At 38.6% G+C, this 24,358-nt stretch overlaps 2 protein-coding genes and 1 pseudogene across 2 annotated transcripts; all 3 read right to left on the bottom strand.

Moving 5' to 3' along the window:
* Positions 1-2,039: 2,039 nt before the first annotated feature.
* Positions 2,040-2,727, bottom strand: LOC110540468 (spliceosome-associated protein CWC15 homolog; annotated as a pseudogene).
* A 416-nt stretch (positions 2,728-3,143) lies between these two features.
* On the bottom strand, positions 3,144-4,148 carry LOC110540475 (RNA binding motif protein X-linked 2). Its single transcript, XM_021627248.2, is given in 2 exon segments — positions 3,144-3,641; positions 3,643-4,148. Coding segments are annotated over 2 exon segments (987 nt in total). The 5' UTR covers positions 4,132-4,148.
* Positions 4,149-10,818: 6,670 nt separating this feature from the next.
* LOC110540474 (tripartite motif-containing protein 43B-like) lies at positions 10,819-15,835 on the bottom strand. Its single transcript, XM_060386138.1, has 5 exons — positions 15,425-15,835; positions 13,976-14,206; positions 13,163-13,185; positions 12,373-12,470; positions 10,819-11,330 (listed from the first exon to the last, which is right to left on the bottom strand). Exons 1-5 carry the CDS (start codon positions 15,833-15,835, stop codon positions 10,819-10,821), a joined length of 1,275 nt encoding a protein of 424 aa, XP_060242121.1.
* Positions 15,836-24,358: the final 8,523 nt, after the last annotated feature.

The raw sequence follows: 24,358 nt of genomic DNA, 5'->3' as shown, positions 1-24,358 counted from the left end.
TGGGTGGTTTGCTTTGCATGTTCCTAATCACATTTATACGAAGGAAAAGCCAAGCATGCATTAGAAGTGGTTTTCTGGTTGTAATTGTCTGCCTTTAAGCCCTGGCTCCTCTTTGTGGTTACAATTCACCTTTAGATCTAACAGGGGAATTTAGACACTGCCTTGTGTCCAAACTATTTGTTTTATCCTTATTGCTCATGATATTCAGTTTTGGTATACAATAGTTTCCTGATTATTTATTTACATATTTCTCCCCAGTTTTTAATAAGCCAAGAAGGGCTGATAAGCCATGATCCCAAAAATCCTTTTTATTCACTTTGTATCCCCTTATAAGCCCCTTCCTCCTCCCCTCCCAGCCTCACCCTCCCTCCCCCTTCTTCATGCATGCCTCTCCCCAAGTCCACTAATAGGGGAGGTCCCCCTCTCCTTCCTTCTGATCTTAGTCTATCAAATCTCATCAAAAGTGTGTGCTTTGTCATCTTCTGTACCCTGGTAAGGCTGCTCCCCCGTCAGGGGGAGGTGATTAAAAAGCAGGCCAATCAGTTTATATCAGAGGCAGTCCCTCTTCTCATTACTATGTAACCCACTTGGACACTAAATTGCCATTACTACCTTGCTTTGACTATAAACAATGAACCCTGGAATAAACCCTTGCTGCAGCAGCCAGACTGTGAGCCCTCTCCAGTGGATCCCAAGTGAAGTGCAATTTGTCCTCTCTCCCCCCTCAGGTACTGTTTGACTCTGCAGGCAGGCTCTAGCAGATTGGTGCCTGAACAGGGACTTGGGATATAGGAAAGCAGTGAAGGACACAGTGGTGTTGACAAGCTGGATCATAAAGAGGCATGGTGAGAAAAATTTAAGAGTAAAAATGGCACAAGGCAGTAGTGTCATGTTTTTTGCATGGTCTTTAATTGGAGACAGTCTGTTTCTTTGGTTCGTGACAAAGAAAGTGGAACTTTCAGTCAGAGAGAAAGAGGACATACAAACAGGAGGCTTCCAGACAAAATAAGTTTAAACCATCGGTTCCTCCTGAAGAGTTCTATGCCCAGGTATGGCTTTCCTCACATGATCAGATAATAGACCAGCATTTGTGTCAAAGGTCAGTCAGAATGTAGCTACGTTTATTGGGGAAGATTGGAGATTGCATTGTGCATATAGGCCCCAAAGTTTAGTACAGGTAGAGAGGATGACTAGAACATTAAAAGAGACCTTGACTAAATTGACCTTGGAGAGTGGCACTGACTGGGTGAGGCTCCTCCCCTTTGCCCTTTCTAGGGTTAGGTATTTCCCTTAACAGCTAGGGTTAACTGCCTTTAAGATTATATATATGAAGCCTGCCCCATAAGACCCAATCTTAAGACTGATGCTACCGCTGAATTGGATAAGACAGGTTTTGAGAAATGTTTAAGGCTTCCGTGCAAGCAGAAAACAGCAGCTTCTCAGGGAAGAAAGCTGCAAGCCTCTATGGTCATAAAAATTGGGATTCAACAGGTAGCAAGTTGTTCTTCCCTTGAAATTACAGCTAAAGGGAATAAAAATAAGTTTTATAGTTTTGTTTGTGTTTTGAATATGAAGTTTACTATATTCTATATATCTTGATGTCTGATTATTGATTACTAAATATGTTAAGAGTTTACATAATTTCTATCCTGTCTTAAAAACGAGGTTTTTAAGAATAATAAGGTTTAAAATTCTTTTTATATAAAATTAAAACTGCCCTATTATATGTTTTTATATAAGAGCTGTTCTTGCTGGGAGCCAAAGTTTGTAACATCAAAATACACTTGATTTTAAAAGTACTGAATTGTTTACATTGATAAAATTTGGTTTTGACTTTTAAAACTATAGTTATATTTTATGACTTCATTCCTTAAAAGGGTACTTTGAAAAACGCATTTTTTTTTATCTTGCAAAAACAGATTCTAAAAATATGTTTAAAGCTATGAAACATTTTAAAGTTTATCAAGTATTTTAGACAATGGCCTTGGCATTTTTTTTCCCTTGGCATTTCAGTCTTTTATTAAGCACATAAAACTGCACTACCTAACATATTTCTCCATGAACTTTTTGTGAAATTTAGATCGCAGTGTATCATTTACAGATCTTTTGTCTTTCTTCTGATCACCTACACCTTTTGCACAGTTCTTAAAAACAGCATCGTTGTACCACCTTCTTTTAGCCTTGAAGTTGGCCTGAGGCTGGGATGGGCCAGTGAGATTAAGGAGAGGGTTTCCACGCAGAATGTTTTCCATGCGAATTCTCTCTTCCTCTGCTTTTTGTTCTTGTTCCTTCCTGGCCTGCTCTTCAGCTCTTTCCTTCTTGATTTTTTCCAGCTCTGCAAGAAGAGTGGCAGCATCATCGTCATCACTCTCCTCTCGAAATGCTCATCTTCCTCATCCGTGAGAGGATCATCGGCAGCAAGGATGGCAGCAGGAATCTGGTCTAAGTGGGCTTCTTTGACACTGAAGAGGAAGTCGCATGTTCTCGGGTTGGATGGTCCCTATTCTTTCCCCTTGCAGCAGCTCTCGCTCTCTCTTCCAACTCTCTCCTGAAGTCACGGTTCCGAACCTCTTCGGGGGCTTCCTGTGTAGTTTGTCTGTATTTTATCTTTGTATGGGAGGGAAGGTCTCTGCTTGAATACTGCTCTGACAGCTGGCTCAAATCCCCTTCTCCTTTTCCTCTTCTACCTCTTGCAGGTTCAAAAGTTGGTGTTGCTGCTGCTGTCATCTTTTATTCTTCTCGGGTTCCGACGCAGCACCTTTGGAAGCTCACTCATGAACCATTGAGACCCTCAGCGCCCAGGGACCTTGGACATTCTAACAGGGAGCTTGGAACAGTTTCTCAATCCTTTGGGGGAAAACAAAAGACTGATATTTCTTTTGTTAAACCAAGCTATATTATTTGAGCCAATTATGAAAATTGCAGGTTTTACAAAGTAATGAAACGGGTTCTGATGAAAACTTTCATATGGTTTGAAAATCAAGAAAAATATTTGGTTAAATCAACAGAACGGAGCTGGAAAAGCCTAACCTGAAGGTATATAGAATATTATGAAAGATATAAACTGTACTGGCTTTGTTTCCTTTTTTTTATTTTTATGGAACAAAATTCATTTTCAAAGAACTAGGAAGTTGAAACAGGATTCAGTAATGTCTCCCATCACTGGCATTGAAGGACTCCCACTCCCAAGAGTGTCTATGCTTTATACGACGATGAGACTTACCCAGAATCCTATTTCTACTCCTACGATTCTGACTTTCAGAATGCCCATCATGCTTGCTGGAATGCGTCCCTGAGCTCTTCTTTCTATCCTTATCTCTGCTCTTTTCTTCTTCTTCCTCCCTCCTGCTTGAGGACTTATGTTCATGCTTGGGTTTCTCTTTCTTTGGCTCCCACTCAGGGTTCTCTGCTCTACCCTGGAAGGAAATCCTCACATCAAAGGTGTCTGAATGATTCCTCTTCACCTCTCTATCATCATACTTCTGCACTCTCTCTGAGTTCTTGCTGTTGTGCTTCTGTGGGCCATGGTCATCCTCTTCCTTGAATGTCTTGCTTCTGGAGGACAAAGAACAGGATGGCAGCTCTGCTTGTACCTTGCATTCAGGCTTCTCTTTTTCTTTCTTTTTCTCTTTTTTTGTCTGGGTCTTTTTTGTGCTTTTTTGGGGGTATGACATCTTCATAATCAGAGACCTCAGGAGAACTTGATGGAGGTGTATTAGGCCCACAGCCCTTCTCCTGGAGCTCTCTGGTCACTTCATTCACATCTTCTGATTCCTGGGGAGCGTGGTAGTGTGACACATGGTCCACAAGGATAGTTCTTCCTTTGATCTTAATTCCATTGAAATTGTCAACAGCCAGAACTGTGCTCCTCTAATCTTCATAGCACAGGAAACAGAATCCTTTGGATTTCCCAGTCTTTGTGTTTCTTACATGATTAATGTTGACAATCTCCCCATATTGTGAGAAAACACAGATGATGCCTTCTTCTGTCAATTCATACGGAAGCCCTCCAAGAAAGATCCAGGTGCTGTCCTTGTATTCTGAGTGCCAAGACACCTTTTCTGCCACCCCAAGTTGAACCTCTCGCTCATTCAGTTCATTGATCAGCTTCACCTTAGTTAAAGGGTTCATAGTCGCACCTTCGTGCTCCTTGCTTGTAAGCTTCCTGGTGAGGCTACCTTGCTTTGTTTTCTTACACCTGCAAGTATGATTTGAGAAAGGACTATGAGATATGCTGCTCTTCCTTTAAAGGCTGATGTTTCTTCAATGCAAAATGTTTTTTTCATGCTCTTTAGCCCAGGTTTATACAGGGTTATATTCAAGTTATTGTTATTATATAAAATATATGCCTGCTTGCCAGTTCCTAAATAAATAATAGTTTGATGTTTCTTTCTGGCCCATAGGTTTGAAATGGCCAGAATTGTCCATTTCGGCTTAGGTTTCCAGCTGTGTTTAGTTCTCCATTTAGTGCTAAATGAAACTTTTGTCCTTTATGCTTTATTGCTGTTCAGTCTTAATGCAGTATGATAGGACAAGCAAGATTTGCTAGCTCTTCTATGTATTGTATCTGATTGAAAGTTTTGCTTTTTAGTTCAGAAAGATATTTGAAGTTAGGCTAATGACTGCAGTTAGTTATAAGAATAAATGTTATCTAGTCTTTTGTTTATGGTTTTAAAGTTAAGCCTAGAATGAGAATTATGAAGTTTGCCTATGTAAATCTATTTGGAAAAAATATAGTTTTAAACCATCTAACTAAGGAACAGGCCAGAATTAGAGATCATAGCATTCTGTTTTATAGGATGCAATTTAGAACAGATAATTAAAAGAGAGATGAAAAATAATTCAGATATGCTGGCCCTCAAGTTTGTCAGAGTTCTGATGAATATGGCCAAATGCATCTTCGATGTGGTAGAAAAAAATAGACTGTAAAGTGATCAAAGTCCTTCAACTCCAGAGGCTGGCCTTTCATCACAGACATATGTTAGTAAAACACCTCCTCTTGTCTATCCAATAAAATACAACCTACTTCACACCTTCTCCAGTAAATGCTTTTGCTTGATAGCTGACATTAAGTTTACATTGATCCACCTTTTGATACATTGTAAATAGTTAGTTCTCTTAATTCTGCTACAAAATAATAACAAGAATAATACTTTATGTTGGCTCATAACTCAAGGGTATTGGTCATCATGCTGTGAAAGAAATGGTGGCAGGAGTTCAAAGCATCTGTTCTCATGGCATCTGATATAAGGAAGAAGGAAGGAAGGAATGTTTGCTGCTCGGCTCCTCTTTCCCTTTTTCTTCAGTTTGAGACCCCAACCCATGGAATGGTGCAATGATCTCAATAGAATATGGTGGATTTTCCCACCTGACATAAATCTAACTCAATAATAAATAATGGACTTGTGCAGTCATTTTTATATCAATCCTAAATAACATCAATGAATACTAGGAAACTCTCCATGATAACCTATTTTCTTCCCAAAGACACAACTCCTGCCTTGAATTGATGGGAGGAAATCCTGAGGCATAAATGAGGCTCACATGACTATTTGAGACTTACCTATCCAACCAACAGCTGCTCCATTTTTCATCTCTTTTACATTTTACACAAAGAATTAATCTTGCTTAGATTAATTTCAATTGTTTATTTTTTTTACAGATTTATTTATTTACTTATTTCTTTGTTTGTTTATACAGTAGTCTGCTTGCATGTATGCCTGAATGCCAGAAGAGGGCATGAGATCTCATAACAGATGGTTGTGAGCCACCAAGTGGTTGCTGGGAATTGAACTCAGAACTGGTGGAAAAGCCTGATTATTGCAACTTTTGTGAAAATAACTTAAGCTTCTGGGATTTGACACAGATTGAGTCAAATGGTCCAGAGTAACTCCAAATCCAGGACTAACACTCATTATCAATGATTAGTTTAGCAAAGGGATTGTGGCTTTGACGTTGCCTTTCTTAACTTCTCTGATGGTCATGTTTTTCAAAAAGGTAATTTATTCTATATTAGAATCTCACCCCATAATGCTTTGGAAGTACACAGAGAAAACTAAAGTCAAACAGTGAAATTGAAAATTGCATCAGACTTTAACCTGAATGTACTATTATAAATGGAATGGTGTGATTGGTGCTGTCTTTAATTGCATGTAGCCTTCCAACCCAATACAAAACTCTGTTAGGAATAATCAAATCTCCAACATGGTAGACTATCAAGAAGCTCTTAAGACTCAATGCAATTCACATCAAAATTCCATTACAATTCTTTACAGATATTAAAAAAACAATTCTCAACTTCATATAGAAAAAGAAAAAACAGGATATCTAAAATAATCCTGTATAATAAAAGAACTTCTGGATCTATCACCATCCCTCATTTCAAACTGTACTACAGATCAATAAGAAAAATCATATGGTATTGGCATAAAAACAGACAAGTTGATCAATGGAATCTAATCAAAGACCCAGAAATAAACTGCACACATACAGATACCCGTGTTTTTACAAAGAAGCCAAAACCTATACAATGGGGAAAAGAAACCATCTTCAACAAATTGTGCTGGTCTAAATGGATGTATGCATGCACAAGACTGAGAATACATCCATATTTATCACCCTGCACAAAACTCAAGTCCAAGTAGATCGAAGATCTCAATATGAAACCAGATACACTAAATCTAATAGAAGTTAAAGCGGGAAATAGCTTGAACTTATTAGAACAGGAGAGCACATCCTGAACAGAACAGAATAATATCTCAGGGACTAAGATCAACAATGCAAAAATAGGGCCTCATGAAAATTGGAAAACTTCTCCAAGGCAAAGGACACTGTCAATAGGACAAAATAGCAGCCTTCAGAGTGGGAAAATATCTTTACCAACCTTCCATATGACAGAGGACTAATATCCAAAAATATATGAAGTACAAGAGATTAAACACCAAAAGACAAAATAACCCAATTAAAAATGGGGTACAGCATTACAAAAAGATATCTCAACAGAGGAATATTTAATGGTTGAGAAGCAATTAAAGAAAAGTACTATGTTTTTAGACATCAGGGAAATGCAAATCAAAACAACTCTGAGATTCCATGTGACATCTGTCAGAAAAATCAAGTGACAGCACATGCTGGTGAGGATGTGTGGAGAAAGGGGGAGAACTCCTCCATTGCTGGTGGGAATGCAAATTTTTATGACTGTAGTGATCAATCTGGATGTTTCTCAGAAAACTGGGAATAGACTTTCCTCAAGACCCAGATATAACACTCGTGGGCACATACCCCAAACATTCTCAACCATTCCACAAGGAGACTTGCTCAACTATATTTGTAGCACATTTATTCATAATTGTCAACAAATGGAAACAACATACTGTACCTCTATGCTGTTCTTAAATATCTCTAATTTCGGGTATGTTTTCAAACAGTTTAGAGCATTATTTGTTACATATTTTACATACTTCCATTATTTAGAGGTGATAGTACTTACAAAACAGAATGTTCCTAAAATATTTTAGAACTTAGACAATGCACAGAATTGAAAAGCATATTGTGACTATCTCTCAGTATAACAACACATCAGGTCATATAAAGCGTAGAGAAAGATAAATGTAAAATTATCCATAACTTTAACCCACATTATATCAGATAACTAAATGGGGACAGAGTCATTTTTATGTTAAATAGCAAAATATCTCTTCTAAGCAGAAATTTCAGTTCCACAATTAATTGAAAATAAGAAAATATCAAGGATTTTTCTCTTGTAAATTATTTACTCACCCAATGAATTTTCTCTGGCTTCAGCAATGTTTGGTAGAGATGCAGTAATGTTCCAAAGAATTTTTTCTGGCCTCATCAAAGTTTGATCGTAGTGTTAGCTTAGCTCTGGGGTCAGATTCTCAATTGTGGAGGGTAAAGATCTAGCAGGGTCTGGAGCCAGAAAGTTTGGAAACACACTCTATCCAGTCTGGAGAAGAATGAACCTGGTTAGGCCCTGGAATCTCCTTTTATAGAGGCTCTGAAGACCACGCCCACTTCCTCCCCTGGTTGGTTTTACTAATGCTTCCAATAGGAGAGCTCCAGTAGATTGAATCAACCCTGTTTCCAAACTCCACAAGCAAATCTCCACAACAGTGTGTTCTCAGTTACTGTTTAGCTGGATGGCAGCTCACACCTTTAATCCCAGAGTCCTAGGAACTGTACTACTGAAACAGAAAGATTTTTTATTTCAAGGTAGCCTAAAATATAGATTAAGAACTTTGGTTTGTTTGGTTTTTTTTATTTATTTTTTAAAATTCTTTGTTAATTACACTTTATTCACTTTGTATTCCCCTTGTGGTTAGAACTTTGTTTTTTTTTTTTTTAAAAAAAGGAATTTTACAATATTTTCCTGTACCTAAATATTTCACAGTGTGCTCACATTTTCCTTTTGATCACGTAACAAATGATGTCATCAACTTCTGATTTTAGCAAATACCAAAGACTTCTTTCTTCAGCTATATTCATTCCCCCTCCCCCCCCAAAAAAAGAAATCCATAAGTCTCATTCTGTTTACTTTTGACTCTGTAGAGTGACATTGGAGTACAAGGTTTTCTAGCTCCCCAGCTGTCTAGAGTTCATGTTAAACAGACAGAGAATTCTGTGTTAATGCTGTAGATGTGCAATAGTTAAGAACCTTCCACATCTCAAGCAGGTACTTTTGCCCATGGAAGATGAGTTTGTATTTTTCGTGTTTTTAGCTGAAATGAAATTGCATCACTTTCCCCTTCTCTTCCCTTCTTACAGATCCTTTAAATCATCAGCCACAGAAAGTTTGGCTAGGGTTTTAGGTAGATCCTCAGCTCAACGTGGAAAACTGCCATGCTCTTTTCCTGCCAATCCTCCTGTGCTTCCTTGATCTCATACTTACAGAGACATTAACTTATCATTGATTTGGTTTACTATCAAAGTAAACAAAACATTAGATTGCAAATCCAGTTTTAAAATTCCTAGTGAAGCTTATTTACAAATAATATAGAAAAGAAGCAATGAGTCACACAGGCAGACATTCAAGGAATACCACAGCTGGACAGACTGCAAAAACCAACAGATCATGGGGATCCCAGCCCCCAGATATACACCTATATCCTAAACCCTGCATCATTGGTTCCAGAAACATTTTGGAAGAGGGTGAGAAAGCTAGGAAGAGCCAGAATACCAGGAAGTCTTTTGTGAAACTGCCTTTTCTAGAAATGCCTACATAAACAAGACCAGAACAATGGACATATTGATGTGGTAGTGGAAAATTTTGAAAAAAGTCCCACCCCTAGATGAAGAATTAGCCTCTATCAGGGATGAGCTCCCTAACTGATCATCTAGTACAAAGTGGTCAGTTCTTGTGCTGCTATTCTTGCTTATCAACTTGACTGCATCTGTAGTTAACTAAAACCCATGAGGCTGGAATCTGTCTCTCTCTCTCTCTCTCTCTCTCTCTCTCTCTTTCCTTCTTTCTTTCTTTCTTCCTTAATTTCTTTCTTTTCTTTCCTTTTCTTGACAGGGTTTTTCAATGTAATCTTGGTTGTCCTGGACTTGCTTTGGACATCAGGCTAGGCATGAACTCACAGAGATCCACCTGCCTCTGCCTCCCTGAGTGCTAGAATTATAAGCATTTACCATCACACCCACCCAGCTGGAATTTTTCTTTTGAGGGTTTTTTTCTTGATTGAATTATTTAAAGTAGAAAGCCCCACCCAAACCCAGATCTTTCCAGGTGTGAGGATCCACCTAAGACCATAGCCAAAGCTTCTGTGGCTGATGATTAAAAGGATCTGTAAGAAGAGAAGAGAACGGGAAAGTTTTCAGCTAAGAACACAAAAAAATACAAACTTAGCATGTGCAAAAGTACCTGATTGAGATGCAGAAGTTTCTTTTTTTTTTTCGCTTTACACTTTATTCATTTTGTATCCCCCCATAAGCCCCTCCCTTCTCCCCTCCCGATCTCACCCTTCTTCCCCTTTCTGCATGCATGCCACTCCCCAAGTCCACTGATAGGGGAGGTTCTCCTCTCCTTTCTGATCTTAGTCTATCAGTTCACATCAAAAGTGACTACATTGTCCTCTACTGTGGCCTGGTTAGGCTGCTACCCGCTCAGGGGGAGGTGATCAAAGAGCAGGCCAATCAGATTATGTCAGAGGCAGTCTCTCTTCCAATGCAGAAGTTTCTTAACTATTGCACATCTACAGCATTAACACAGAATTCTCTGTCTGGTCAACATGAACTAAAGACAGCCGGGGAGCTAGAAAACCTTGAACTCCAGTGTCACTCTACAGAGTCAATAGTAGTGAAGATATGTAGTCAGATTTCAGTGAGTTTGAGGACAGTCTGGTCTACAGAGCTAGTTCCCTGGCAGGCAAGCCTACATACACACATACCAACACAACCACACCCAACTATCCCTCCCCCCACATAAACTCTATCTTGTGTCAATTTAAAATAAAATTGGCCAGCACAATACACATCAGTGCTTGAAACCATTAAGATACAATCCTACATCTAAATAATATTTTTATGATTCTAAATCCAACTGACAGTCCTGAGCATATTTTAAAAGGGCTTTAGTTCTGAACTTGAACTTCACTCCTAATTAATACTCCTGACATGCATGCAAAAACTAATAAACAAACAATGAAATATGAGAAACCTACTTAAAAAAGGTGTTCTGGGTAGACTATGAGGAGCACAAAGAAAATAAAACATAGTTAACCATGATTAATAGTATTTTAATGTTTAATGGCAAAAAAGTAACATTATATTAGGAAATACCTAAAAAGCACTAAAATACTAGATTATGCTTTCTATCAAAATGCCACCAAAAGAGAAGAAAGGTCTGACAGGGTAATTGAAAGTGCCAGGAGGGAAACTGTATATGAGGGAACTCTTGGCTACATCCAGGAAACTTACATATCCACCCTCACAATCAAGGAACACACCAACCCGGCCCACTGGCTTCTCTATATAGTGATGAATTACTGGACAGATGGTGAGGAGACTGTACTGATTACCCTTCTTCACACACACAAGGAGAAATACACCCTCAGGTTCAGTCTGCTGCCTTCTATTTGTTAAAAAGACATCCTCACAGACTCCTATAGCCCATTCCGGAGAGTCCATTAAATCCATCTCCCAGTAATATTTCCTAGAGAAGAAGCTCTGTGATCCACAGGAAGCAAAATAGTGTCCAGCTGATTCCACAGATGTCTCCTGATGGTGAGGGCTAAAGCTGAATCTTCTCATGAACCTAAATAGGTTCATCTTGTCATGGAGTAAGATTGCATTTCCAAAGAATATGTTCACTGTAGGAAGAGGCAAGAAGCAACAATTTAGTTGAAATGACTGTTTACATTTCTTTGGTGAGAGAGGTACCTGGAGATTGCCTGAATTACAAAAGAGAAGGATAAGGCTAGCAGGTTAAATGTGGCACAAATACTTCAAAGTCAAGAAATTCCACAAGAACCTGAATGGGATCCTGATGAAAAATTTGCTGATGCTGTAGATGTTGCTTTTCATTACACCTGGCAAATGGAAGACATGTGCATTGCAGCTATGTCTGCAGCAAAGACTGTCCTTACCCATTTCCATTAATAGTTATTTCTAAAATAGAAGCAGTGATCATGGTATTTTTATTTGCATGTAAGCACTCACGTTTATACTCAAGTAAAGACTAAACGTGCATTAGAAGTGGTTCCCTGGTTGTAACTCTCTGGCTTTAACCCCTGCCTCCTCTGATACTCTTTCCATATGAAGTTACAATTCATATTTAGATCTAACAGGGGAATAAAGACGCTGCATCTTGACCTATCTATTTGTTTTATTTTTATTGCACATGATATATGCCTTCGTGTATATAGTTATTTTATGTTTATTTACATCTTTCTTGGTAGAGAGCCTTGGTATATATTTTTGACTGGCTTGGAACTCCCTATTTCAAACAGGCTAGCCTCAGACTCATGGGCAATCCTCATGGCTCCACATTTTAATGTTGGGATTACAAGTGTACACCACTATATTTTATATATTTTTAAACTAAAAAGTGTAACGTACTTTAAAAAAATTCAACTGCTAAAATGATTAAGGGAAAACAATCAAATAACTCCAACACTTAGAATGATTTAGATTGTCCTGAATTAATTATCATTTCTTATGTATCAAGGAACAAGTGTTATACACATTATATTCATGTTCATTTATATTTCTTGTTTGTTAAATGACCACATGAATAAACGATATTAGAAACATGACTTACAATGACATATCCTTCAGGGGAAGTACAAATTCATATGTACAAAGCTTATCTCATTGTTGAAGGACACCTCTCCTCATAGTGCTGACACTCACCTTGGAAGAACTTGCACCTCTCAATCAGTCCAATGATGGGCAGGGCACTGAGCTCTGGTTTCATCACCTGGGGCATGAACAGCTGCACTGACTCACTCCTGCAAGAGAAGAAGACCTGATCTGCCTGGTGCTAAAGACACCATCACAGTGATTAGGAGAAATCCTCACTCCAAGTTCAGACAATGACTCAGGAGTTAAATACCCTCCCACACAAGCCTGACAACTTGAGTTCAATCCCAGCAACCTGTGGTGGAAGGAAAGGACTGACTTGTGAAAGTCGTCCTGTGATCTCCATGCATGTGCAATGGCACACTTGCATGCAAGTACAAACATACAGAAAACACACCTAATTAGTACAAGTAAACACTTGTCTGAACATCTTTCACACAAGCATTTTCTGATATCATAGTGACATCATGATCAGAAAAAAGGGTTGTTTCCTCCTAGATGCTCTTTTTGAAGCCCTTCTAGCTACCCATTTGTTTCTCCATGCATCCTGCCACTTCTTCTACTACTAGAAAATAAAGATGATGGACCTCAAGGTTTATGATTTCAAAAGTAGATCTTTTATCACCAAGCTCTCTTGTAAACACTACTTCACTATGATGTAGTAACTGAAGGCACTTTCTGGTAAAGAACAGATGTCATATACATGAAAACAATCTCAAACATCATATACAAGCAATTGAGTATTATTCCTATCTAAGTATGTTTTTAGTTTGCTAAGGCAGCTTGGTCAGTTTTGTAGCCTAGTTTAAGGATCCTGGCTTGCACTGATGACTGTACTCACCTTCTGAACACGTCTTCCATGTCCTGCAAAGACAACAAGAATAGTTAAGATTTCTGAAGAAATGGCATTCAATGTTTGATTATAAAGTTCAGATACATGTCAGTCATCATCAAACTGATCCACCTTGCAAATTTATTTTCATGTCTCAGGATAATGCCAACCAAGATTAGCAGAGGAGATATCTTAATGAAATTACACAGTGAAAGTAACATTTATAAAGAAAGTGCATAGTGATTGTACTGTGCTTTGCAAAGGGGACTTCCTTGAGCCTGTCTACAAAGCATAGGAATATTTTTTATGAAGAATGCTTCAAAACTGTGACTTCACCCCTGACTGGTACCTCATAGGTATGATTCCAGAATTTAGAGTTTTGAGGCCTTAATGATTACTGTGAGGTGCAAGCCAGCATGCACCACAAAAGAAGACCATATATCAAAATCACTATTTACCAAAGTACCCTCAAATACACAGGTATAAAAAGAAGAAATTAGGTAAACTGTGTATAAGTAGAGGCAAACTATTCAAGTAGAGGCTCACTGGAATGTTTGGTAACAGGAATAACTGTATTTCGGATTTCAGAGAAGCAAGCACAAAAGCAAAAAATAATGATGTGATATTTAATAGGGAATCTACTGACACACTGTCAAAAGCTTGTTCTTTTAAGGTTATGGCAAAGACTAGAGTCTCCAGATTATCCGTGAAAAGGAAATCCGCTGACAATAAGTGCAGGGAATGTAGACAGCTATCTTAGATGTAACAGTCCCACTGTGGGCCTCAGATTACAAAGCCCTTCATGCACTCCTCCATGCTCACCTGGAGCAGCACCACATATGGCTGCTGGGACATTGTCATCAGCTCCCGATACATTTCTATTAATTGATTCCTTTTTCGGACCATCGAGGCTCTGCTTTCCCAGAGTTTCTCTAAAAGAGCTTGGCCTTCATTTTCCATACACTCTATATGTTTCTTTTCTTCTTCATAGAGGATTGGATGTACTTTCCTATACTCCATCCTGATCATTTCTTTCTGAAGAGACACGTAGTCCTGAAGAAAAAGGGACATTCTAGGTCACATTTACAGAACATTTTATCTTCTCAACTGACTTCTATGCTTAAATTCAACTAGTGAATCCTGTCAGTGTGCTGCACACTGATTTGCTGTACCCACTTTTCAGAATTGGAAGTTATTTTATTTCATTCAATTCTTCTTTGTTAATGGCACAATCAAACAAACTCATCATTTTCTCTAAGAATTTTTATTAAATTAATGAGATCCTGAGCCATGTGAAGAAAAGGTATTCATTGGTACTTCATACGCTCACACAAATATGAAATTCTGCAGGTAGTAATTAAATATCATGACACAGCCATAGAGTCAAGGCACTGTGCTGAACTGGCAGCAAGTCACTCATTAGTCTCAACATTCTCTGCCACAGCTTGGCCATGCTCTCTGAGTGCAGAGTTGTATACCACACTCAGAATTAGAGGCCGGCAGAAAAGGTTTTCCTAGTATCAACACCCATGCCTTATTCTCAACTTGTGAATGAGCAGGTTTGCAAGAGAGCTGCCTCAACCTATTTTCAAGCTGATTTTCAGCATCTGTATCATACGCACCGACCACTGAGTTGTCATTCTGTTCCCTGCCTTTAGATTCTCCTGATTTTCTTGGAGCTTCTCCCATAAAGATGCCATTAGATTTAGAAATCTCTCCTGTAAAAAGTAATAAATATCCACTTTAGGTAAATAAATAGTACTGATGAATTCTTAGGCAATGAACACATTACTGTAGGGAGAGTAGAGTGATCATAGTGTCCTTTATTTTTTACTGTTGTTGACTATGAATTTTAGATTTCAGAGAATAGAATTAAAAAGTACAACACAACCCTTTGCTAGGTTAAAGTGAGTTAAGCCTGACTGTCTGGGTAACTTGTATCTGGTTGGGATTCCCAGATCCTTCTCTCTAGCTAATTCCAATGCATTTTTTTTTCTCATTTAGTCTCCAGTCATGCACAGTTTTTAAAGATATGAATTTACTGTCACTTTTCAGTGACCTGAGCATAGTGAATCATAAAAATAGAAATTGTCTTTACATTATTATTTTCTGAAACTTTGTTTACATTTGTGATCACCCTTTCTACATTAACTGTTTTAAGAAAGTCTCCATTCAGAATGCAATTGCTTTGGCATCATCAGGACAGGCATCTTCCTGTGCTCTGATAAGCTCCCTCTCTCCAGCTCTCCTGCTCCCCGAAACATCACTTACCATTTGCCCCTCAGCAGCTGCTTCAGTGGGACAGTGTCTGTGACCCTTGTGCTCCTGGGAGTCAGAGCACAGTTGACAGAGGAGGACCCTGTTCTCCTCACAGAAGATCCTCTTTGCCTCCTTGTGGGTCACACACTTGTTCTCCTCAGAGTTCAGGTACTTAATGAGAATGTCCTGTCTGGAAATGAGCACCAATTTTTTCAGAACAACATTGGTTCTGAAGTCCTTCTGATGGGATGGATGCCTACACGTGGGACAGTGGACAGGAACTTGGAGGTCTTCCCAGGAAAGGCAGAGGCAGGCCCGACAGAAGCTGTGGCCACAGGCTATGGTGATTGGGTCTGTTAGGCAGCCCAAGCAGATGGGGCAGGTGAGCTCTTCCTGGAAGGCCTGTGAGATGCCTGACTCCATTTTCCTGAGGAAAGAAACAGAGTTACTATTATTGGGTTCTAGAGAAGCAAGAAATTTCACAAAATCTGATTCAATTTGTGATTCAGTCAGTTCTCTATGGCAAAATTGGCTTCATTTTTTTATGAGGAAATACAAATCAAAATGACACCAAGATTAGATCTTACACCCATCAGAATGGCTAAGACCAAAAAGTCAAGTGCAGCACATTCTGGCAAGCATGTGGAGCTAGACGAATGCTTCCCCAATGCTGGTGGGAGTGAAAATTTGTACAACTACTGCAGAAATCAATCTGGAGTTTTCTCAGAGAACTGGGAAACATTCTACATCAAGACCCAGATATACCATTCCTAGCTATATACCCTAAAGATGCTCCACCGTACCACAAGGCCACTTGCTCATTTATGTTCATAGGAGCTTTATCCATAATAGTCAGAGGCTGGAAAGAACCTAGATGCCCTTCAACTGAAGAATGGATGATGAAAACGTGGTACACTTGCACAATGGAATACTACTCAGTGATTAAAAACAGAAAAATTTACTTCTATGCTGTTCCTAAATATCTCTAAATTCTGATATATTTCCAAATAATTTAGAGCATTTAGTCATTATATATTATAAATATATCCATTATTTGGAGGTGTTAGTCTTGCATCTATGCAGTACATACAAAAGAAAACACTTAAAATATTTTATAATTTGGCAAAGCACAAAATTGAAAAGTATCTTGTAACAATCCCCCACATCATCACATCAGACCATCTAGAATGTTCATTATGACAAATCTAAAAATATCCATAACTTTAATCCACATTATATAAGAAGAAAGATGACCAAATGACAACTAAATCACTTTTTTTTTGTTAAACATAAAAATGTTAATCGTAAACAGAACCTTCAGATTTGTAATTAATTAAAAATAAAAAAACATAATGTACTTTTTCCTTGTGAATTTCTCACTCACCCAAGAAATTTTCTCAGGCCTCAGCAGTGTTTGGTAGAGATGCAGTAATATAAGCTCAACTCTGGGGTCAAATTCTCAATGTGTGGAGGTGATAGATCTAGCAGGGTCTGGAGACAGAAGGTTTGGAAACACACTCTGTCTAGTCTGGAGAAGAATGAACCTGGTTAGTCCCTGGAGTCTCCTTTTATGGAGGCTGTGATGACCACGCCCACTTCTTCCCCTGGTTGCTTTCACTAATGCTTCCAATAGTGAGTTCTAGTAGATTGAATCAACCTTGTTTCCAATCTGCACAAGCAAATCTCCACAACAAGTTTTCCTGAGTTACTGTTTAGCTGGGTGGAGACTCACACCTTTAATCCCAGAGTCCTAGGTCCTGGGCTAATGAAGCAGGAAATTTTTAGTTCAAGGCCTGCTAAATTATACAGTAAGAACTTTGCTTTTTTAAAAAAAAAAAAAGTACGTAATTTACAATAATATTTTACAGTGCTCATATTTTGTTTTGAATCATGTAACAGATGATGGTGTCATCCATCTCTGATTCAAGCAAATACCAACAATAAAATGTTAAGATCTTCAAGAATTCCATCTTTGTTTTGATCACATTCATCTGAAAGGTAACTTCTTCCAGCCATCCCCATTCCCTACTCATTTAACTTTATTTTCTTAAAAAAAATTATGAAAAAAGACATAAATCTCATTCTGTTTCCTTTGACTCTGTAGCATGACTTTGGAGTTCAAGGATTCCTAGCTCCCCAGCTGTCTAGAGTTCATGTTGACCAGACGGAGAATTGTGTGTTAATGCTGTAGATGTATAGTTAAAAACCTACCACATCTCAATCAGGTACTTTTTCACATGGATGCTGAGTTTGTATATTTCATGTTTTTAGCTGAAATAAAATTGCATCACTTTCCCATTCTCTTCCCTTCTTACAGATCCTTTATATAGGCAGCCAGGAGAGAGAAGGGTTGGGTAAAAATTTTAGGTAGATCCTCACACCTGCAAAGATCTGGGTTTGGGTGGGTCTTTCTGCTTCAAATAATTCAATCAAGAAAAATCCCTCCCAAGAAAATTTCCAGCTGGGCAGGTGTAGTGATGCATGCCTGTAATCCTAATACTCAGGGAGGCAGAGGCAGTCAGATCTCTGAGTTTAAGGCCAACATGGTATCCAAAGTGAGTAAAGGACAGCCAAGACTACATAGAGAAACCCTGTCACAAAAAGAGAGAGAAAAAATAGAGAAAGAGAAAGATAAAGAGAAGAAAGAAAGAAAGAAAGAAAGAAAGAAAGAAAGAAAGAAAGAAAGAAAGAAAGAAAGAAAGAAAGAAAGAAAGAAAGAAAGAAAGAGAAAGGTAGATTCCAGCCTCCTGGGTTTTAGTTAACTCCAGATGCCGTCAAATTGACAAGCAAGACTAAAGAATAGACATCACAAGGGCTGACCACTTTGTGCTAGGTGATCAGTTAGGAACCTCATCCCTGATAGAGGCTAATTCTTCGTCTAGGGGTGGGACTTTTTCAAAATTTTCAACTACCATATCAATATGTCCATTGTTCTGGTCTTGTTTATGCAGGCGTTTCTAGAAGAGGCAGTTTCACTGCAGATTTCCTGGTATTCTGGCTCTCTCTAGCTTTCTCACCCTTTTCCAAAATGTTTCTGGAGCCAATGATACAAGGGTTAGGATATAGGTGTATCTCTTGGGTCTGGGATCCCCATGATCTGTTGGGATTTACAGTCTGTGATATTCCTTGAGTGTCTCTTCTACGTTCTTGTAAATAAGCATTACTAGGTTTTTTGTTTGTTTTTACTAGACTTGCAATCTAATGTTTTATTTACTTTTATAGTTAATCAAATCAATACTAAATTAATGTTGTTTCAAGAATTATGATACCAAAAGAGGACTGGAAGGAAAAGAGTGTTTAGGACTATTTTATGTGACCTGCCGGTTTTTTTTTTTTTTTTTTTCATTTAAACTCTTTTTATTTATTTATTTTTTTTTATCAGTTACATTTTGTTAACTCTGTATCCCAGCCATGTCCCGATCCCTCATTCCCTCCCAGTCCCTCCCTCCCTCCCTCATCTCCACCGTGCCCCTTTCCAAGTCCACTGATAGGGGGGACCTCCTCCCCATTCATCTGATCCTGTTTTATCAGGTATCTTCAGGACTGGCTGCAAAGCTCTCCTCTGTGGCCTAACAGGACTGCTCCTCCCTTCGGGGGTGGGGAGACCAAAGAGCCAGTCATTGAGTTCCTGTTAGAAATAGTCCCTGTGCCCCTCACTTTGGGAAACCAATTGGTTACTGAGCTACCACAGGCTACATCTGAGTGGAGGTTCTAGGTTATATCCATACATGGTCCTTGGTTGAATGTCAGTCTCAGTTTTTTACATTGAGATATGTTTAGTATTTAGAGAGCGCAAGGAACCGTATGAGTATGTTGAGACAGACTCCAACGAGTGTGTACTAATGATGAGAAAGAGGTTAAAATTACATGTAACTCATCCATTGAATTCTCAACTATAACACTAGATTTGTCATCTGATGAAGATTTCATATGTATGTAAAATTTATTTGAGTCATGTAGCTAGAAATGTGGTTCAGATAAGGACTGTAAGAATTCCATGGATGAAAGCCAGGCCGTATGCTTTCATTGATGCTGTAGCTTCTTCTGGTAACTGGATTAAAATCAATAATGTAACAGAAATTCCCTTATGGCAGACCAGGTGCTGGAGATCCTCCCTTTCCCTTAGTAAATTACTTCTCACCTAGAATGACAAGTTCCAAATCCTGGAACAAACGTCTCAACCCTAGTTGAACAGATTACAAAAAACCATTTAGCTTCTGCCCTGGAGAATCCTCGAGTGGGTGGGTGTGTGGGGGTGAGATGGTTCAGTTTGTTTAAACAAAGGTATGGCAAAGTTTTAGGGTGGATCCTCAGAGTGTAAATGATCTGGTTTTAGGTGGTTCTCCCTGCTTCCGATCATTCAATCAAAAAATATGTCTCAGGCTAAATTTCCCAAGCTCTTGCATTTTAGTTAATTGCAGATGTAATCAAGTTGATAAGCAAGAATAACCATCCCAAGGGCTGAACACTTTGTATTGTGTGATCACTTAGAAAGCTCACCCCTGAGAGAGGCTAATTTCTTGGTCTAGTAGTGAGTCCCTTCCAAAATTCTCCCTTCTACATCAACACATTCATTATTTTGTTCTTGTTTATGCAACCATTTTAAGACAGACTGTTTCACATCACACTTCCTTGTACCTTGCCTCTCAGAATCTCTTTGCCCCACCATCCACAATATTTGCTGAACCACTGAGGCTGTAGCTATGGGATATAGATATCTGTTGGGGTCGTGATCACCATGATCTGTAGACATTTTCCCTTGTAACCAGATGTGATTTGCAGTGATGGTCTCCATTTGTTGTAAAGAGAGTCTTCTCTGATGAGAGGTAGACGATCATATCCCTATGGTTATATATTCAAATATTTTGTCATTGTTAACTCTCTTTCAGATCCTAAGCCCAGGTTACACTTTAGCAATTTGAACAGACACAAAAGACTGAAAATTTGGCCACTTAGGTGTATGGGAGATTTACCTGTGTATGAGAGCAGAGACAATGCCACGATCATTTTGAGGTATATCAGTGTTCTTCTTTTCCAGTAGTTTTATCCAGGACAGCCTTGTCCACCTGGCTGATCTGTACATTGCTTACAAGACAAGTGGGTCTTCTAGGATGTAATGACTATTGTCACCCTGTGCTGTTCTTTACTCTGTCTTTACTGTTCTTTTCTCTGGTAGAGAAATAGGCAGAATAGCTAGTTGCAAGTCCAGGTGGTCTCACTTATTATGGCATGCACACTGGTGCTAGTCAATGCTTGTGAATGAGCATTTACAGAATCATTGTCCTATCCAGAGTTTCTACTCCTAGCCATGAATAGTTGATGGGAAACACCCAACACTGTTCTGTAATCTCAGGGTGGAAACACCTCAGCTAACTCTAACTACATATTCTTGATTCCTGTTAAACTGATTTCTTCTTTTATGCTGCAGTTGCCAACTAGGATAGAGTGTGTGTGTGTGTGTGTGTTTCTGTTTGTGTGTGTGTGTGTGCGCACACGTGTGTGTGTTCCTTTCTTTAAAATCTCCGTGCACCTGTCTTTCTCACAGGGATCAGTTCATAGACTCAGTGGGCATAGAGAAGTCAGAATGCGGGTTACCATAATTTCCGTTTGTCACAAAACCTATGTGACCCCGCAAAGACCCTTTGAGAAATTGTTCTCAAACAGGAAATGATGTTGATCATAGAGTATGGGCTCCATAACAAGCTTGAGGTGTAATGGGTCAAGTTTACCTTGGGCAAGATTTGCAAGACTGCCTGGTAGTCGTTGACAATGGACAAAAAGGACCCCCAGAGCATCTTTTTGAAGGCAATGCTCTACTGAGATGACTTGTTCCAATTGGAATTTATACATCAGTTTATGTTTTATGTTATATAATTAATGTACTAAAGATGATAACATTTCATAGGGATTTCTTTTTGAATAATTATTAAAATACTAGTTTTTATTAATTAATTAAATTCAAATCTCAGTCATAGGTCCCTCCCTCCTTTCCTTAGGGGATATAGGATTCTTTAATTGGTTTACCTGGTCTTGATTCAGCTTTGGCATGTGGAATAGTTTGAAGAGTATTGGTATTAACTCTTCTTTGAAGGTCTGGTAGAATTCGGCGCTGAAACCATCTGGCCCTGGGCTTTTTTTGCATGGTAGACTTTTGATGACCGTTTCTATTTCCTTAGGGGATATAGGACTATTTAACTAGTTTACCTGGTCTTGATTCAGCTTTGGCATGTAAAAATGGTCAAGAAAATTGTCCATTTCATTTAGATTTTCAAATTTTGTGGCATACGGGCTTTGGAAGTCAAGCCTAATTATTGTTTGGATTTCTTCAGTGTCTGTGGTTATGTCCGTCTTTTTGTTTTGGATTTTGTTGATTTGGATAGTTTCTCTCTGCCTTTTAGTTAGTTTGGCTAAGGGTTTGTCTATCTTGTTTATTTTCTCAAAGAACCAGCTCTTGGTTTTATTGATTCTTTGAATTGTTTTATTTGTTTCTAATTTATTGATTTCAGCCCTGGGTTTGATTATTTCCAGCCATCTACTCCTCTTTGATGTGTCTGCTTCTTTTATTTCTAGGGCTTTTAAGTGAGCCATTAAGTTGCTTACATGAGATGTTTCGAATTTCTTTTTGAAGGCACTTAGTGCTATGAACTTTCCTCTTAGCACTGCTTTCATTGTGTCCCACAAGCTTGGGTATGTTGTGTCTTCATTTTCATTGAGTTCTAGGAAGTCTTTAATTTCTTTCTTTATTTCTTTAGTCCATGGTGATCAGACAGGATACAAGGGATTATTTCAATCTTCTTGTATCTGTTGAGGCTTGCTTTGTGACCAACTATGTGGTCTATTTTGGAGAAGGTTCCATGAGGTGCTGAGAAGAAGCTAAATTCTTTGGAGTTTGGGTGAAAGGTTCTGTAGATGTCCATGAGGTCCATTTGATTCATGACCTCTGTCAGAGTTATTGTTTCTTTGTTTAATTTCTGTTTTGTTGACCTGTCCTTTGTTGAGAGTGGGGTGTTGAAGTCTCCCACTATTAATGTGTGGGGGTCTATGTGTGGTTTAAGTTTTATTAAAGTTTCTTTTACAAATGTGGGTGCCCTTGCATTTGGTGCATAGATGTTCAGGATTGTGATATCTTCCTGGTGGATTTTTCCCTTGATGAGTATGAAGTGTCCTTCTCTATCTCTTTTATTCATTTTGGTTGAAAATCTACTTTATTAGCTATTAGAATGGCTACTCCTGCTTGCTTCTTGGGTCCATTTGCTTGGAAAACCATCTTCCAGCCCTTTACTCTCAGGCAATATCTATCTTTGTGATTTAAGTGTGTTTCTTGTATGCAACAGATTATTGGGTCTTGTTTATGCATCCATTCTGCTAGTTTGTGTCTTTTTATTGGAGAATTGAGTCTGGCGTCACTTTCAAGAATGGTTGATACTGAAGAGAAACCTGATGAATGTGTTTAGTATGGTAACTCAATGCTTTGTGTTTTCATGTGTCATAGAGATGTAATGAAGTGGTATACTTGGCAATCCATTGCATCTCACTAAATAGCTTGATGTGATATGAACATATATATATGATTTGATGTTCTGTGATTCTGTATGTTTCTCCTTATTATCCATTTGTCATTTCATCTTACAGGACTGCATTCTATAGGAAATATACAATATAGAGATTCTAGGTAATGTAACAACAAGGATATTTACTTAAAAAGAAACACTCTGGTGTGTGACTGTAAAGTGATTATGGGGTTTTAGGCCATGGCAGATATGTACAGAGTGGGAAACAACTTTGTGGCATCTCCTTTGGCCATCTTAATATGATGATTGATGTCTGGTTGCCAGCTTTGGACACCAAAAACCTTTCCTACAGTTCTGTTTCCCTGATGCTTAAATAAGAGTAATTGAGATATTACATCAACAAAATATAGTCTTCTTTTCACATTGTAAACATATTGTCATGTAAAATTGAGGAATTCAGGGCAATTTGAATAATAAAATTTGCCTGAAAATGAAAGTGTTCAGCCAGTTCTCCTAGGTGCTGAACCATGTGTTTAGCCCCATCACTGTGTCATGAATAGCATTTAGGTATGAAAGGTTGATCCTAAGTTCATCTTTAACTCAGCCCTGATGACCCAGAAGAAAGAGTGACAAGTGAGAGCCTAAGAAAGTAACTTAAGCTTGCTGTTGAAAGAAGTTTCTGAGCCAAATTCTTCACAAAAATATGGAAGTATCCAAAAATGATCAGGATAGAAACTGACAATACAAGTGTTTAAAAAGTGCCTGGCCACTTGACCAAAGCCACCAGACTGAGTTTATCTCACACATGGTAAATAGGCAGCAATGGAAGCCCACAAGGACACATGTCAGGTATACCCCTTCTTGAGATTATGCCTAATATAAAGAGAAAGAACTTGAAGGCATGAAGGCCTCTTTTTCTCAAATGGATTGTATTCTGCTGCCCTGAGGCATGAAAACTTTCGGTTAGGAGCCCTGGGTGGTGAAGACTCCAGATGTTGTGGTGCTTGTTTGTCAGAGGAACCTGAGGCTCAAAATGATGTCAGTATAAGGCTGCAGAAATCAGGCACTTACAGAGACCTGTGGAGCATGGAGGAACTATAAGGGAAGGAGATTAGGATCTGAAAGAAAGGATTAAAGTCCCAGAGAGCAATTAATTCTTGGGCTGTACCTGAGGACAAGTTGCCTCCTACTGTATTTTCTGTATCTACTCAGCTGTGGTGGGTCATCTCTCCAGTTCTTCCATTCTTTCCATGTATTTGTCGATATGAGCACATGTCAGTCAGAGTAACATGCAGGCCAACATTGGTGGTCTCAAATTGGACTTTAAATCTCCTCAGTCCCTACTCTGTCATATTTTTTAATCTCTCCGCCTGTCATGAATAAGGATATTCTGGATAAACATTCCTATATTTCCCTTAGGTAAACATCTAGTAAG

This window comes from Meriones unguiculatus, chromosome 6 (assembly GCF_030254825.1).
Source record: "Meriones unguiculatus strain TT.TT164.6M chromosome 6, Bangor_MerUng_6.1, whole genome shotgun sequence".
In the NCBI taxonomy this organism is placed as follows: domain Eukaryota; kingdom Metazoa; phylum Chordata; class Mammalia; order Rodentia; family Muridae; genus Meriones; species Meriones unguiculatus.
The sequence above is the reverse complement of the archived record's forward strand: the minus strand, read 5'-3'. Positions and strand labels throughout refer to the sequence as shown.

Coding starts and splice junctions, on each gene's coding strand:
- LOC110540474 (XM_060386138.1), bottom strand. CDS start 15,835: ATGGAGTCAGGCATCTCACAGGCCTTCCAGGAAGAGCTCACCTGCCCC. Junction 13,186..13,975: donor CATATGTGGTGCTGCTCCAG/GTGAGCATGGAG, acceptor TTGTCTTTGCAG/GACATGGAAGACGTGTTCAG. Junction 12,471..13,162: donor ATGGAAGACGTGTTCAGAAG/GTGAGTACAGTC, acceptor CTTCTCTTGCAG/GAGTGAGTCAGTGCAGCTGT.